Source organism: Branchiostoma floridae, chromosome 5 (assembly GCF_000003815.2).
Source record: "Branchiostoma floridae strain S238N-H82 chromosome 5, Bfl_VNyyK, whole genome shotgun sequence".
In the NCBI taxonomy this organism is placed as follows: Eukaryota; Metazoa; Chordata; class Leptocardii; order Amphioxiformes; family Branchiostomatidae; genus Branchiostoma; species Branchiostoma floridae.
The window spans coordinates 2,277,042-2,295,233 of NC_049983.1; the positions used below are offsets into that span (position 1 = coordinate 2,277,042).

The window sequence follows — 18,192 nt, forward strand, 5'->3', positions numbered from 1 at the left end:
TTCCTTGCCGCCGCTTGCAGCTCACCGTTCTTGTGCTTGGCCTCGACAGACAGAGGCAGGCCACGTCTTGCTGCCAAGGCCCCCTAGGTGCAGAGCTTCTGGCGCTCTCCTCACTGGCCGCCCTGTGAAAGAAATCGGAAAGCTGGCCAGTATTACAATAGTCGGCACCAGTATCAAGGTGTATGTATGATCTCTTAACGCCCCAACTGAGCAGTCATGGGAAATTGCGTGTACTTGTTACCCACCGGCATGTGCCCGTAAAAGTGCCCGTTGAGTGTGATGCGCCTCTTCGGTGGGGAGGAGGGCAACATGATATGAATACTGGAACATTTTGACATTGTTATATTTAATTGTATTTTTCTGCTCTATTTGATAGAACGCTTTATCATTCCCAATTATACGCACATATGTGTTAACTATATATGTTCTCTGAAGACGTGTAAACCAAGACAAACATAATGTGATTTGAACCGTAGTCCAACAGCATCCTTGTGGCATCAGTGTTTCAAGATATAAGTGTGAATTGAGGAAGAAATCCTGTGCATGTCGGCTCATACCGGATTCCACCGGGCTTGGCCTAACCAAATTAAACCCATTGCCCTAAACCGTCAAAACTTGACTGACTCTGAGACGTAGAAATTGAGGTAGAACGTTTGTTTTGTTTATTACGAAATCTCCATTAGTGTTGAAATACATCCACTACTCTTCCTTGAGTTCTCTAACACAAAATAAATGGATTGTGCCTACTTTCATTTTATTTTTACCGTTATTTTTGCTAGGTTCAAATCCAGGAGAGTAACGCACTATGCGGCGATCTGTGATTTATCCCACGAGTATCAGGTTTGTGACCCCTCACCTTTACCCCGTTTGAGAGCAGACTTGCGCCATTTTGTTTTGCGTCTCGTCTTGCGTTTTCAGATCCTCCAAACTGACACGATTTTTACCGATTTCCAGGAGACTTTGAGACCTCTTAGTATCATAGACATACAGGTATGGCCTTTTATTGTCGTTAAAGCCTGGTTGATTCTTGTTTGGCGGTGAAGTAGAATGAGAGGACCTTGTGTGTTTTCGATCGGTAGTCAATGGGGAGGGGGGCATTCAAATTTTTGAAGCGTGATGTCAAATATCGATTTGCACCTCAAATATACTGTCACTACTCAGGAAAAAAATGTTGTATCTAATTAGATGAATGATATAATAAATGAAGATGGGTATAGTCGTGCAGCTAAAACTAATCTACAAGTAAACTTTTCATTGTACAGAAGAAAACCCTGGTCATAGCACATCGTTCACATTTTTGGTGCGCAGCTGCGGAATTCATTTCAGCCTGGTATCCTATATAAGAAAGTCATTATTTTCGCACAATCATGAAGTTCCCAAGAACCTGCAGTGACAGTGAAATGGTGTAAACAGTGCTATATTTGCGTGTCCACTCTTTTAACACTATTGTACATTCTGTGCTTATTTTCTACTACAAAGATAACGTCTAAGACATCTGGAGGCGCATGTGTATATGGATTCTATTTCTAATGTTTCCCTGTACCTGTGTTGCTAGACTATATTCTGTTGTTGTTTTTTCCTATGAGTCAGTTAGTGCCTGCAATATGTACTTCGTTTATTTGTCAACCTTGTATGGTACTTGTAGTCCCTTCAGTTTTCGAAAAAAAAACCCTCAGTTTTCGAAAAAAAAAAAAAACTGATTTCCAAGGGAGCCCTGCAATAAAACGGTGATATATATGCGTGTAACACCATTGTTTAGTCTGTGCTCATAACCATTGTTCCAAAAAGATTACGTCAAAAAGTGAAAAACCTGTGAAGGCGCATATGCATGTGTATATTGATTGTTATGTTTCTATGTAAATGTATTGTTGTGGTGTATGGATATATTCTGATTTTACCATGAGCCAGTAAGTGGCTAATATTGCCTGTAATATAGAATTATGAACCATGTTGTAATATCCACTATGAAATATTCAAATCTTGTTACTGGAAAAATAACGGAGGAGTGAAAATGTGTCCACGAATTCCAATCTTTAGACTGTACCCTTTTTCTGGTTGGTAAAAGCTTTGTAAAAGAACATATTTTTTCTTATCCTTATTTTGTTATCATCATTATAGAGATGGCGGAATTCACGTGTCTGCCGCCTAATAAAGAGCTTCATGTGGAACAAACTATTAACGAGAGGCACATAAAAAAGGAGGTGACAGGAGGCACTAGATGGCAACAGGATAAAGAAGAGAGCGTGCTGTGCCAGGAAACGCACAGTGACGACCAGGAAACCTACGACTTCTTTGGCTCAACCCAACCAACTGGACATCCTTGGAACAAAACTTACAGCAGTTTGGAGCAGACAACAGACACGGGACGGCAGCAGGACGAGGAATGGGACGTTCCAATCGACGGAACGTGCGGTTTAAGAGCAGAAATGGGAGCGTCCAATAATGAGTTTTCTACTGGTAAACTGTCTGCAGAACACCATGGGAAGGAGATGGACTGTACTGAGCAACCTGGGAAAGAGAGTGCCAGTAGGGAGACCCAGACAACAGACATGTGCATGGATCAGGAAACGTGTGATGTGAACTTTCCCCAACCTAACAACACATCAACCTCACAGGTACAGGAGAGCAGAGGCAATATGGGAAGACGTGTGGTTAATTACAGAGGTGAGAAACCCTACAAGTGTGGAGAGTGCGGATACAAGACAAGTAAAAAGGACCACTTATCCCGACATATAAGAACCCATACAGGAGAAAAACCATACAAGTGTGGGGAGTGTGGGTTTAGGACAGCTCGGAAGTCTATCTTATCTACACATATTAGAACCCACACAGGAGAAAAACCCTACAAATGTGATCAGTGTGACTATTCTGCAGCACGAAAAGGTGAATTGAATAAACATTTAGCAAAACACAGTGGTGAGAAACCCTACATGTGTGAGAAGTGTGGGTACAGGACAGCTGACACGTCTCACTTATCACGACATATGAGAACCCACACTGGAGAGAAACCGTACAAGTGTGACCAGTGTGAATATTCTGCTGTAGAGAAATCCAAATTGGATCTACATAAAAGAAAACACACTGGTGAAAAACCCTACAAGTGTGACCAGTGTAATTATTCTGCTGCAGAGAAGTGCAAATTGGGTCGACATTCTTTGGTACACAAGAAAGCACAATGATGAGAAACCATTGTGGGGAGTGTGGGTACAGGACGTCTAGATAGAATGATTTATACCAGCATATGAGAACCCACAAACCTTAAAGTTGTAGTCCTGATAGGTATAACTACTCTGCAGCCACGAAATCTCAGCTGTCTAAACATTTGGCAACACTTACAAGGGAAGCTGAAACTGCAAGTGTGACAAATGCATAGCATACCGCCTTGTCCTCTTCCATGCAGATCTAGCTGGGACGTACTCTACAAATGTGACCTGTTCAACTTCGAAATATTTACTTCGTACTGATATATTTGTTAATTGATAACGTATATTAACCAATTCAAGAAAGCGTCCCTGGCTATGGCACAAACTTTCATTCAGAAAAGCATACATTTGTCCAAACACGTTTAATCAGTCAAGTAGAAGCATGATCGTAGTGTTGCATCATTTCTTTACATGCTGATTTGAACCAATCACCTTTCTGACTTACTAAACTAATCATGCTATCTGGCATCCGTGCTTTCTTGGTTAACCAATCACATTATCTTTTTGCCCTTGTTGACCAATTACGACATATTATTATCTTGCCTAACCAATCACAGTAGCTCTCTAGCCCGGGTAAACAACCATAGCATCTTTTATGCTGGTGAACAAATCACAACACCTTTTCATCCTCGTCAACCAAACAGAGCATAATTTTATTTTATTAAGTAATCACAACATTTTTTTTTTAAATTCTGGCTTATCAATCACGGCATCTTTCCCATTGAACCAATCACAGAACCTATCCATCTTGTTTGAACAATTAGGGCATTTCTTTAACCTACTACAAACCTCCTTAATTGCCAATGATGCCATCTTAGAGAGAAAGCAAAATTTAATCTACCGCAAAGCACAATGGAAAAGATTGAAGACTGAATGCAGCTGCAGGATTTTCTAAAGACTGTAGATGCAGAACCCAGTGACTGATGATGATGTACCACAAGTATGAAGAAGATATACATACAACATTTAGTGTACAGCTGCTTTAGAACTTCCAATATACTAATTCGTTAAGTACTTGGGATATCTGTAAACAATAAACCCACACAACAAACGACGTTAGTAAACAATCTGCTAGTTTTCCACTATTAAGGTCTTTGGGGTAGTTTTCAGAAAGTCTTCATTAGTCTTTCTCCTACACAACAATGTATACATAAATTACAACCTCGATTTTTAAGCATTTCCAAGAATGAATATATGAATACTTGAATACCATGATGAATTGTTACAGGTGAAGTTATCCCACTATGCTAGTATCTACTTGAATATATCGTATTAGTTAATGAGTGGAGGTCTTTTATATCCACAAGCATGCCACAAGAAATATTTTACAGGTACATATATGATACAGTGTCAAGCTAGCACAAGAATTATGACCAACTGGATGAATTTGAATTTTTCTTGCCGCTTTATAAAGAAAATGTAATATTAATTATATTTAATGAAAAAGGTTTGTGCCATTAGAAACATGACTTTTTCTGTATCACTCAGCTGTATGGAGTAATGAAACATCTATACGAATATCTGTTGGAGATGCACACTGAAGTTTTTCTGTAATTATGATATTTTTGAATGTTGCCTACTTCAGAACCTACAGCGAGTTTACTGGGGTTTTTGAAATCAACGACGACTCGGACAAACTCCCCGTGGCTTTGTACATTTCTATTCGACCTTTTCCGTCGTTCGACACAACTATATTGCCCGAGGAGTCTATACAAATTCCAAAAGGAAAGGTCAACTTATTTCCAACTTCGAATAACTTGTGTCCAGATCTAGAGTGATTGTACACCTGAACATAGCTAAACAGTGCCGTAACCAGAATGTTTCCATCGATAGCAGACGCTATGTCAGTAATTCTAAGACTTTCGTCATCAAAACTCCGGACGAGAGAACCATCAGGTTGGAAAATCGTGATTTTGTTTATATCCCCTACAATGATTCTGTTGTTATACATGTCTGCTTGGGTATCTATGTAGCGCAGTCCAACCTGGCCATTGTCCGGCCTTTGCTATTGTACCGTATGATATGCGCGTTAGAATTCACCCCTATCTCCCACTACCCACAAGAAGCCCTCTGCATCAATAGCAACATCAGAAGGGAGATTTTCAATGTACTTTTCCCCGGTACTTCCGTAGAGAAGTGTCGGAGATATACCCCATCCATGCTAAAGACTTGGACACGCCTGTCTATCATGTCCGCCACAAATATCTCATTGTCATCGGACACGGCCACTCCGTAGTTCGTAGACGACCAATTCTATAAGCAAACTTCTTTTAGAAAAGATAGCGACATACATGTTTAGCCCTATGGCCCAATCATTCGTAGAGGGTAAGTGTAAGTACATGGCAGGGCTAGGAAAGTAACATTTTAACGAAAATGCAGGATGTTTGGGGGGGGGGGGGGTAGGGGTTATGAGAAGGTTCTTTAAAAAAAACTTTCTTTCTTGAAGAACAACGGTGTCTTCTTTGTTAATGTGTGAATCACTAGCATGCTGTTTTCGTGTTGTAATCAAGAAATAAAAGTGTGATTACTGTACAGTACTAGTATCAAAGAACCGTAATTCCGAGTCATTCTCAAATTGGATTTTTTTTCAAATTCAATGTTGGAACAGTCCATTTTTGCAAGGAGGAGCGAAGTAAAAATAGCTGAATTTGCTCCTAAGCAAATACCGGCCTTTCTAGTTATATTTCAGCCATACATAGTATGGTGAAATATATTGTATTCGTAATGTTCTTCTTTCTTTCTTTCTTTCTTTCTTTCTCCTGGCAAATCTTCAAAGTGATTCATCTCCGCCGTTCCTGAACCGAATGACCTGAAATTTGGCACAAGGGTAGAGTGAGCCAATACCAAAATGCCTTTTTTTTCAGTTTTTTTCATATCTGCTCCTTAAATGATTTTATTAAGGTTTTATTGCAACTTTTGGACCAAAACTGTATAATTTGGCCCCCTGTACCATGGTATTACATCCAAATGACCTGAAATTTGGGACAGAGGTGCCCTAGATACTTATTCAAAGGATCCATGTATAATATTTGGTATAAATCACTTCAAAATGGCTCCTTAAGGAGGTTTTTGTGGGAGAGTTTTGGATATGTGAGATTGAAGTGCCGAGGTCAACGACCTCTAGGTCATTCTGGTGTGTCAGGGCCACAGGTGTGCCAGATAGATCCAATTATCTACCTACCTACCTAGTCCATAGACATCCAGGTGGTTGGGGGACAAGGTAAATCCAATTAATGACCAGCCGATGAGCAAGCTCATTTTGCTGGAAGAGTCCATTGTTGGACAGGGGGTGTTTTTTAAAATTTACTTTTAGACTTTGGTGATAATGCCAATTTTTTTTTAACGGAAGTGTTTTTGCACTGAACCACTTGACATAAGACTACTACTGGGACAGTCCATTTTTGCACATAGGGGGGATTTTTAAAAAATTCAGTTTTGGACATGGGTGATGATTCCGAATTCCATTTGTTGAATGGAAGTTGACCCCCACCTGAAGACTGCACATGAGGAGGATTCGGCAGCCAATCAGCAAGCCTGGTGTTATCTGGAAGAGTCCATTCATGCACGGGGGACTTTTTTTAAATTCAGTTTTGGACTGGGTTGCTTATTATACAAAAAGCCATGTACTGTGAGTATTTCTGGACTATTGTGCAATGGGTGTGCTGGGAGATTCCATTCTTCGACGAAGGGGGTATTCTTTTAAATTAATTTTGTGGACTTTGTTGATTATGTCGATGTCCTAATTTAGCTGATGTATTTTTGGATCGCTCCAATTTATATGGGGGCATAACAGGAAGAGTCGATTCTTGCACAGAGGTTTTTTTTTTATATATGGTTTTGGACGGCTGATGATTCAAAATTCCATTACTTAGCGGAAGTGTTTTTGGAGTCGTCTATTTTAACTTTCTACATGGGGTGCACTAGAAGAGTCCATTCTTGAAGGAGGTTTTGTAAGATTCATTTTTGCTCATAAGTGTGATTAGTAGTTAGAACTCATTTTAAGCAGAAGTGTTCCATTTTTGCACATGGGTGATTTTGGAACAGTCTATTGTTACATGAGGAGGGAGATGGCTGAAATATGCTGTATTTGCTCTCAAGCAAATGTCGGCCTTTCTAGTTTAATTTAAATTTTCTCACTTTGAATTGAGGAACAAACTAGCCCTCATATCGGATTTCACCTGCTGTGGTCTAAAAAACAAAGTCTGACACAATATGAAAAGTAAAAGTCGAGTTAGAACGTAAGGCCACAGCAAGTAAACTTTATGGATAACATCCTCTGCAGACTGCAAAAATAGTTCGATAAAGCGAAAAAAAAACAAGATGGGTGAAAAAAAATGGCTACATTTTCAAAAATAGGCACCATAAAGTTGTGATAAATGTTGTAACAAGAATTAAAGGGACAAATAATGGTATTAGAGCCAACAAGGCATTCCAGACATGTACTGGTGTGGTAAAAGTGACAATAGTGTGGTAGACTGGCATCACCAACAAAGTTTTTAACCACACTCATGGCTTCCATATTGGTGTCACTTTTAGAACTATCCAATAAGTTTCATTTCTACAACTACAGTCCTGGGTACCTCGCAAGTGTCACTTCTACAAGTACAATTATTAGGATACAACACAACATATTTGCTCATTTTGGTACTTTATCGTCATGTTGACCATCCAAGCAGAAGGAAAAAAAATTCTTGTCTTTTTTCTGAAATCAGGCGAAAATTAATGCGCGCGCTGATGTCGTCCATAATATTTACTTGCTGTGGCCTAATTTTCATAAAGCTTAAAACCACGACAGCATAGCATTATGTGGCGATCTGTTGTTTGACCCATCATCCAGTGTATCAGGTTTGTGACTTTTCACCTTTGCTCACCGACAGACATCCGCCATGTTGTTTTTCGTCTTCGATATTATACCCGAACTGACGGTTTTAGGGGAATTCTAGAAGCCATGAAGACCGCTACCAACCATTTTCCTACAGGTAAATCCTATGTTTGTTGGTATTTCATGGTTGTTGCTTGTTTAGCGGTAAATTAGAAATGTGTGTGTTCGTGATCAATTACAACTAATTTTTGGCGGCCAGTAATATTTTTGTACCTCCAATATACTGCCAGAAACGGTAGAAAAATCACGGAAAGAAATATATTCATGATAGTTGTAATCACGTTGATTACATTCGTGAAAACACCATAATACAAACATTTTGTCTGTGATTCCCACCTAACTGATACCATTTATACCAGATGGCGTTAACAGTACAGTCAAACCTGCCCGAGCGACCACCTCTTCTCAGCGACCACCTGGCCATTTCGACCGCTTTTTCTCGGTCCCGATTTATTTTCCCATTGACGTAAGCATTAAGCGACCTTTCTCAACGACCACCTGGCCAACGCGACCGCGACCGGCCCACATTGGGACCCATATTATAACGACCGCATCATTTTCAAAATTGAGGTTTTCATCAATTTTTGATGATAACTAGCGCGATTTTGTGCCGAAATCGGCCAGTTTGCGTCGGATTTTGGGTTAAATTTACAGTTTACAGTGTGCGTGTTGTATTTGACATTACATACCTCGCTTCTTTGCGTGCGCGCAGTGTGCTTGCTCTTTGCCATTAAACACAACGGAAACCATTTATACTTTGCATCGGGCATGTTTTGAGTCGATACTCTTCTCAACGACCACCTGTCTAAATCGACCTATTTTTTCCGGTCCCCCGGGTGGTCGTCTTGGGCAGGTTTGACTGTACTACTATTTTGTACACTATGTATTTGCTTGTCTAGTCTTGTAATAACGTACAGTCTGTGCTTAATCGGATTTAATGATATAGACAAACAAGTTTGGTATTGCACTTAAACCACGAAATCTCATTATTTAAACTGAAATCAGTAAATTTGGTTGAATAAGCTTGTCAGAAACCCGGTGCCATGGCAACACGAAAAATCATAGAACTCAATTCTTTTTTTGCGGAATTGTAGCCAACAATATTTTTGGAAAATCCATAGTTCCGCAGTCCAAGCTCACGACTTCAAAGCTGACGCGGGCATGTTTACCCCCCCCCCCCCCCACATAGGGTTAGATTTTCATAACTAATTTAACATAATATAATTTTTTTGACCCCAGACGGCTTCAGATAGAAATGGATACACTGCGGTCCTGATACTCACTTTTGTTTTCTTTTTAGATTACAACCATGACCTGAAATTTGTTACAGTAATGCCTTGGACATATGCCCACTTGTCACTATTTGAAGAATTAAAACTTCAAGCGATACAAACTCACCCTCAAATGATAGCCTGCTCTGCCAAGCATTTGCAAGAATTTCAATTGGGCTAGTCAGCAATAGATACAGCTCCCTAACCCGAGCCCTTAAATTATTCCTTCAGGCTCGATACAGCTACCTGGCGATGATACCACTATCTCATGGGGGTGTAATTCCCCCTAGATGGAGAAATGGTATTATGGTTAAACGTATAAACAGCGTATTTTCACTCGGATTTCATAATTATTTGGTATTTTCTTACAGAAAACATTTATGAGAACGTTTTCAAGCGTTTTAATGGGATTTTAGCGTTATATGTTGAAAAATGTATCTAAGACATTGAAGGTTGTCAATCCAAGATAGCGGATAGCTAAACTACAAATGATGTCATCGTTGACGTCGTTGCGTCGGCTTTTTACAACAGATGGACACGCACTTATTGATAAGAAATCTTCATTCTTACCTTTTTGTGTAAAATATTTAGGTATAATGGGAATTCCCCGTTTTAGCAAAAAAAAAAACAATTAGTGAGGTCATAATTACGTCATATTACGTCATAATGATATACATTTTTTTAAGAATCATAAGACTTGACAATCTAATCACCCCCTGCAAATTACGTGATCGTACGGTAAGCCGTTTTGAAATAACGAAGGGGGGGATGCCAAAAAAGCCCAGTCTGTATAGGGTTAGCTGTCTGTCTTCTCTTTGTATTTGACATATTTAGATTGTGGGTGTGCGTGTGTCTGTGTTTGTGTGTGTGTGTGTATTTATTTATTTATGTTTGTTAGATCGATTGATACAGGGTACAGCTTGTTGTTTCTGTATGTATCACTGCTCCAGGGCAAGAAGGTGGGTTTAGATATAATAGCAAATTTTCCTTTTTTTTTTGGATTACTTATTGTTGTTTTTAGAGATGGCCGAGAGAAGCAGCGACACTGCACTGGGCGATCTAACAACTGTTCATCCAGGAGACAAGACAAGCAACAGCGAGAAATTAGGCACAGGAAAGCAGCAGAACAAGGAAGGGGTTCCATGCGAAAAAAAGTGTTGTGTAGAATCTGACCCTCCTCCGGCAAAGGCTCCAACAAAGCAGATAGACAGGCGTGTGGCGAAACGTTCTGTTGATAAACGCTTCGAATGTACGGATTGTGGGTATGGGGCAGCCACAAAGGTTGGCCTTATAAATCACACAAGAAAACATACTGGTGAGAAACCATATGAATGTGACCAGTGCGACTTCTCTGCTGCATGGCAGTGCAGTTTAGACAGGCATTTGGCTACGCACACCGGAGAAAAACCCTACATGTGTGGAGAGTGTGGATATAGGACTGCTGATAGGTTTTCCTTAACCGCACACATGAGACGACACACAGGTGTGAAACCCTACAAGTGTGATCACTGCGAATATTCTAGTGCAGAGAATCGTGATTTAAACAAACACATGGCTAGGCACACTGGTGAAAAACCCTACATGTGTGGAGAGTGCGGATACAGGACGGCTGATAGGTCTTCCTTAGCCGTACATTTGAGAACACATACAGGTGAGAAACCTTATAAATGTGGCCTCTGTGACTATTCTGCTGCAAAGAAAGGCAATTTAGATCGACACGTGACTGGAAAACATACTAGCAACAGACCCCACTTGTGTGAAGAGTGCGGATACAGGACTACTAACAAATCTCACCTCTCCAGGCATATGAGATCACATACTGGTGAAAAACTATATAGATGTGACGTTTGCGACTATTCTGCTGCAAAGAAAAGCTATCTAGACAAACACGTGGCTAGGCACACCGGAGAAACACCCTACATGTGTGGGGAGTGTGGATACAGGACGGCTTACAGGTCTTCCTTAGTCGTACATTTGAGAACACACACAGGTGAGAAACCTTATAAATGTGCCCTCTGCGACTATTCTGCTGCAAAGAAAGACAATTTAGATCGACACATGACTACGCACTCAGGAGAAAAGCCCTACATGTGTGATAACTGCGGATACATGGCAGCCAGCAGGTTTCACCTGTCCCGACATATGAGTAGACATACAGCAGTAAAACCTTATAAATGTGACAAATGCGACTACTCTGCTGGAAGAAGAGACCATTTAAAGAATCACGCCTTGGTGAAACACACGTCTTAGGGATACGGTTGCGGATTCGGGATCCTCGGCATCTATTATATCCGGATACATGCAAAAATCGACAGGTGAAGACTCAAAACACAGGTCTGATCAGTGCGAATATTTTGTTTAATGAAGAAGTAATTTAAACGAACACATAGTGAAACATGCCACTAAATCATAACGGTCTTTCTGCTTGCTTTTTTGTTAGATATATCACTTAACGTTTAACCCTCATCCGACCGTATGGGGTCATTTTTGACCCCAGACGTATATTTTTATCTGCCATAGCAACATTTTTCATCGGAGAAAAAATTTCTTCCATGAATTTGTTTGTCTACATGTCTTACAACATCGACCAATTTTTCACCGAGTTTTGACCATTATTGTATCAGCTATACTTGAAAGTTTGTGTGTGGTTCGGTGGGGTCAAAAATGACCCCAGCCAATTATGAATCATTAATTACGTAAATATCAAGAAATTTCAATAGAACAACAGGCATTCATCAGCATTGCTATTACAGCAACAAGCTTATAGTTCCTTAGTTGAATAAACAACGAATATTTCCTAAGAAATATAGTATTTTAGTGTAAAAACAGGTTTTTCGACATTCTGCATAAATTATGATAATGAGCACTAATTACCTATGCCAATGAAAGGGAAAATGTTTCTAGTAAATTAGGAAACGATATATGGACAGAACGTGCAGAAGGAACCAACAAGAAAGATAGTTGCGTGAAAATATACAAGAGTTATTGTATGTATGTGTTTAGGTGACGGGCTATGGTGCATAATTAAGTAATAAATTCGTTACACTTCACAAATATTATATCTTTTCTTGTCAAATAATATAATTATGCTATCAGAATGTTTGTCGCATCAAAATTATTGTTTAAAAATTGATGAGACAAAACCATTGTTACAGTAAGTGGAGTATGGTAGATTTTTAGAGCAAAATGTGGTTTCTCCTTATTTTCTGCATAAATTATGATAATGAGTCATAATTACTGACACCAAAACTTGTCAAAATATTTTTCAAAGATTGTTGAAACAGTAAATGCATGATAATGACAAAATAAACCAACAGAAATATGTCTATGGGCAAAACAAAATGGGGTCAAAAATGACCCCATACGGTCAGATTCGTCGTAAAAATGGAACGGTCGGATGAGGGTTAAAATGATATTATTCCCCTTACATTGTGAACGTGTGTTTTTGATACATATTGTGCTTTGTACATAAAGTGGTGCAATAATGTTATATATACATATCTAATACCGTAGACTTTGATAGTTGTGCTTGCATACATAAATATTGTAATGACAAGCAAAAATCAAGCAACTTTGGCAGTCGACAGTGTGACTATTCAGCTGCACATAAAACCTCCTTTAACCGACATGTAAGAAAGCACAGTGATAAACAGATATAGATATGCAAAATATGGGTACAAGGCAACTCAAATGTCTAAAAACCCAAGTATATATTATAAGAACCCACAACGGAGAGAAGCCATACAAGAGTTATCAGTGTAAGTACTTTGCAGCTATGAGTGGTTGTTTGTTATCAGACTGTTATTGTCAATATGTGATTTTCGATAGTGTATAAACGTCGATACAGATGATTTAGTCTAGATCAAGTATTGATCCTTTGAATAAGATTGATGTTACAATTCTATAAGGAAAATGTTCTGTTGTGTATGTGGAAGTTTGACACCAAATTTGAATCTAGTAGTCTGAAATATTTCCTATCCTACTGCATCAGACATAACATTGTTGATTGTACAATTAAGGGTTAATGACCCGCCCCGAGGTGCATATGGTGTCATAACGCCTTGTCCTTTGACGATATATAAATACAGTTTCAGTACGTTTCCTGATGCCGTCTCGTGTCTGTTGTCTGCTCCCAACTGTTTTAAGTCTCGTTGTGATGAATTCTTCTGGTTTTGAGAAAAGTAAAAATGCCGTTCACTACATCTAGACGAGAATCTTAACCACTATAGCAAAGCGGCGAAGCGTATCCGAAGGTTACGAAAGTTTGAGCAAAAATAACAATAATATGAATGGATATAGTTTTCTAATGTGTTTGCGATGTGTGCCTAAGGCAAAAAGCAACAGCCCCTTCCAAATTGATAGGCGTGTGTTACGGGGTGCCGGTACCCTGGGAGCCAGACTTGAGCCAGGCTGGCCGACTTTCGTGCATCGGCTGCGAATGTGATACCTCAGCTGGGGGTCAAGGTTTTCATAGTAGAGCGAGCGAGCAAACGTTACCTTTTCACGTGCAGACAGACAGAATATTTGCTTAAATTTAACCTTAGATCAAAAAGCTTAGTAAAGCCACAGTATAGCGATGGATATATTAGTATACAGCCAGACGTACTAACTTACTAAAACATTGTTGAAACAGCTTGTGACTCGTTGGGTATATTTTCAACACCAAACGAAAATTCAAGTTGAATGCACAAAAAGAAGACTGAAAAGAATCCTTCATGTCAGCGGTACAAATACCAGAATCGGTTTTCTGCATCTTAATACAGGCATACTAGTAGCGCTCATACTGCTATACTATGTGGGTAATCAGTGTTTGTCAAGTCTTCCCAATCTTTGACCCTTGGGTCAGACCATCATCATCATCAACATGGCTGCCGCAGACCAAGAACCCCACACCAGCGCAGTTCGTCCTCGTTCCTACCAAGACGAGAGCTATCTGCACGGGTTTCTTGAAACTGTGGGCGACCTACAGAAGGCTGGAGTACTGCAGGATGTCGTCCTTGAAGTCGAGGACCGGCGGTTTCCCTGCCATCGGCTTGTTCTGTCCGCGGCCAGCCCCTACTTCAGGGCCATGTTTACAAGTGACATGGCGGAAAGTCGTCAAAAGACTGTTGTTTTACAGGTGTGTTTGGTGTTGAATAGAATTACTATAGAGTAAAAGACAGATTTTCCTAAGATGCCACGTACCACATATATAGAGAGAACATATGAAACAGGGGAAACCGTTAAATAACGAACAAATGCTAAACTTTCCTTTGTTCGTCGTTATGCCCCCCTCCCCTGACCTACTGACCTCTTTGGAATTTTGGGGTCAAAGTTCATCGTCGGGGCCACATTATAATGAGCATAGATCTTTAACAAAAAGATTTATTTACAGTTATCGGACACAGATGGAGTACTAGTAAGAAGTAGTAGAGATTATGTCGATAAAATAACAGAATTCGAGAAAAAATGACATTCAAAAGATAAGCAAATTTGTGATATATTTCCTCCTGATAAACCATGACAATGATACCTTATGTGTTAAATGTTTGAACATTGTTACGATTTACTGTTTGCAGGGTTTGGATGCTGGCATGTTTGGGGAGATCCTGAGTTACATCTACTCTGGAACCCTCCATGTGTCCCTGGACAAAGTGCAGCCCCTGTACCAGGCAGCCGACCTCCTCCAACTGGACTATGTGAGGGACACCTGCAGCAGCTACATGGTCATGAATGTAGATGGCTCCAACTGTGTGGACCTGTATAACTTTGCTGACGTCTTCTCAGTAGACATTGTTCAAAAGCAATGTCGGCAGTGGATTGCCAGACATTTAACTGAGGTTAGTCTTGATAATGGGTTATAAAATTATCCCAGCGGGCAATCCCATATTGTCTTGTATGGTATAATTTTTTTACTTATGGAAATGGAGATCAAGGAACTGCAAAATTATTGTGTTATGATATGAAACAAATTTTGCTGATTATAGTCTTCAATATTTTGGGGAAAATAGATCCAATGTATTGAAAATGACACTTTTGAAAAAAGATTTGCTCAAATCAATTGAGCTAAGTCATTTGAGCTAAGTAAATTGTTAAGCCAATTTGCAGTCACACAGGCTATATAATAAGTACTTACATCTATCATTTGGTTGCTTTTTAGATAAAGACATGATAATCCGTATATGTCAGAACAAGGGTGAGACATTCACGCTTCATGTTGGTGAGCATTTGCTTGCTATTGTTTAACAGTATATATAGTCATACTACTAGTATACACCTATTTTTTTCGTACATCAGAAGACACGTTTCTTAAGTACCTTGCGATTGGTACATGTACTCTTTGCATCCACAGTTTTCCTTTAATGAGGAGTTCTGCAGCCTGAGTGTTAAAAAGTTGACAGAGATCATCAGCCACGATGAGCTGGATGTTAAAGAGGAGACAACAGTGTGGGAGGCTGTGGTGAGATGGGTGCAGCACAGCAGAGAGGACAGGTGGTTATCAATGTATTTATAATACAGAAAAAGAAATTTATTGTACGATCTATGGCAACGTTCATGGTACAATGTATGACATCAACTGCTTTACGTAGTACAGAATAGATATAAAGAATAAAACTTAACCTCCTGATTTCTAAACCAATAATGGCTAGCCTGAATCTTTGAGTTTGTGTAACAATCGAGTGGCTCTGATCTTGAGTTTTGTTATTTATTATTTCCAATAAGAAAATAGTCTTTTATATATGTTAATCTATATTTCCATTGTAGGAGTTCTTCCATAGATGCCATTGATTTTCATTTGGTAGTTGTATGAATACATTGTATGACAACAGGAACTTGATTATATTGATGATATTAATCACATTATCATCCACGTGATTTAACATACAAATGTTCTACAGCGATGTGAAATAACGCACCAAATTCCACCCCTATCCTGTAAAATACAGACTGCACCATCTACCCAGCGTCCTCCCTCACATTCGCTTCAGCCTAATGACATCAGATGACACAGCAGCCATCTTGGATCACCCCCTGGTCAGAGAGGATCCTGGGAGTTCTGCGGTCATCAGGAATGTGGTACAGAAAGAAAACCTCAACCTGAAGCCGAGGCTTGGGATGTTCACAGAAATGGTTCTGCTGTCCAATGCTGAGTCAGTATATACTTCTTTTTCGTTTGACGTTCTATTTCAGAAACAACCATTGTACAACCTTAGTCCATATTTTGCGGTCATGCAATACGCATTTTTACAGTCTCAGTCATATAAATATGACTTGTACCTAATTTCGAATCATACTAAATCTCTTCTTTGGCGCCACAAGATACGTTTTTAAAGACGGTGGCAGTTCATGCTGTGATATAGGTCTCATTCCTGAAGAAAAGAATAAGCTTACATTCCAGTTTATGACAGTTGATTTTGTCTTCTATTCTCCTCAGTTCTAAAGAGATCCTCTTCATGAACCCTCGGGAAGGGAAGTACATCAGCTGCAGTAACAAGCCTGAAGACTGCCCTTTTGCCACAGGCGTGGCAGTCACCAGTGATAACAACATCTACATCCTGACTCATGAGCGAGAGAGTAACAATCAGTTGTCCATGTTTAATTACAACCATGCGGGGAATGTGTGGGAACATGCTGGTATGTCCTCGGTATCTAAGTGGCGGAAACCGGGAAATAATGTTTCATACGATGATCATCTCGTTGAAGTTGATGGGATTCTATACTACCTTGCTGTTGATCTAGACTATGGCGAGGTATTGATGAAAAAGTACAGCCGGCACACGGACGAGTGGGAGGAGTGTTCACTGCTGAGTCTTGACCATGCTAGAAACGACGTCAGTGCAGCACTGTCATGCGGTTCACACGTCTATTTCCTTACGGTCACAGAGATGCATCGCTACGACCCGATCCGGGATGAGTGGAGCAATTCCAACCCATCGCCAGAACTCGAATTTGAGATCCATAGAGCCGTTGCCATGGGAACAGAGATTTTCTGCACAGATTTTTACTTCACTCAGACCTTGGTGTACGACACTGAGTCAGGCAGCTGGCAGAATCTGCAGGGCTGGTCAAACCAAGAAGTTTGTCATGTCTCCCGGCTTTTCGTACTGGATAACCAGCTGCACATATTGTTAGACTGTATAGGTGTATATCTGCTGTATGTGTATGACAGGTCTGCTGATGCTTGGAGTGAGTTGGAGGCCAGTCTGCTTGATAAGAATTATCATGTGTATGGTTTTTGTTCCCCTGTGGCACGTATATACCTACCATATCTTAATGGGACATGAAAACACATCGCGTGCTACGTTTTTCAGTGTTGCTTGCAGTATCAGGTAGCTTGGCAAGCATTATTACTGGCCTAGTAAATGCCTAGTTATATATGTGTGTATGTTGGGCAGGGGGGTACAGGGCGCGAGGGGGTGGTACAGGTCGGCACAAAGGTCTCACTTAACTCGACAGGGCTGCTTGTGGAAACGAAAAATTAAAGTTTTTGCCGGTAGATATGCTCAATACATGCTGTTGAATTATTGTTGGTACGGTTTTATGTTCTTGTTGTCTTCTATATCGTGTCCCCAACCAGCCCGGCCGAACCCCTTGGTGCAAATGTTGACATTAGCCTTAAGCGAGTGTAATCAATGTGCTTATTGATATTGTTGAAACGTTACAGTTTTTATGTTAGTCATTTGGAGGGAATGACAAACACTATTTAAGGGGCTTAATACATGAATACATTAGGGGTAGGTAGGGGAAGTTTGCATGGCAATTGATCTGCTTGGCAGTTAAATTAAAGAAAGACGATTAAAATGTTGAGTCTATCATCTATTCACAGTTTTTGTTTTAATTGCGCACACTACCACTT

The 18,192-nt window shown here is 40.0% G+C and overlaps 3 protein-coding genes across 3 annotated transcripts; all 3 read left to right on the forward strand.

The window, feature by feature from the left end:
* Nucleotides 1-854: 854 nt before the first annotated feature.
* On the forward strand, nt 855-3,928 carry LOC118415163 (zinc finger protein 37-like). The gene is made up of 2 exons (XM_035819544.1): nt 855-990; nt 2,119-3,928. The coding sequence occupies exon 2, from the start codon at nt 2,121-2,123 to the stop codon at nt 3,177-3,179; it is 1,059 nt and encodes a 352-aa protein (XP_035675437.1). The 5' UTR covers nt 855-990; nt 2,119-2,120; the 3' UTR covers nt 3,180-3,928.
* Nucleotides 3,929-10,379: 6,451 nt separating this feature from the next.
* On the forward strand, nt 10,380-11,606 carry LOC118415508 (zinc finger protein 37-like). Its single transcript, XM_035820175.1, has 4 exons — nt 10,380-10,637; nt 10,698-10,939; nt 11,159-11,346; nt 11,431-11,606. Exons 1-4 carry the CDS (start codon nt 10,380-10,382, stop codon nt 11,604-11,606), a joined length of 864 nt encoding a protein of 287 aa, XP_035676068.1.
* A 2,572-nt stretch (nt 11,607-14,178) lies between these two features.
* On the forward strand, nt 14,179-18,155 carry LOC118415154 (kelch repeat and BTB domain-containing protein 2-like). The gene is made up of 5 exons (XM_035819524.1): nt 14,179-14,475; nt 14,915-15,175; nt 15,688-15,827; nt 16,283-16,486; nt 16,771-18,155. Exons 1-5 carry the CDS (start codon nt 14,221-14,223, stop codon nt 17,618-17,620), a joined length of 1,710 nt encoding a protein of 569 aa, XP_035675417.1. The 5' UTR covers nt 14,179-14,220; the 3' UTR covers nt 17,621-18,155.
* Nucleotides 18,156-18,192: the final 37 nt, after the last annotated feature.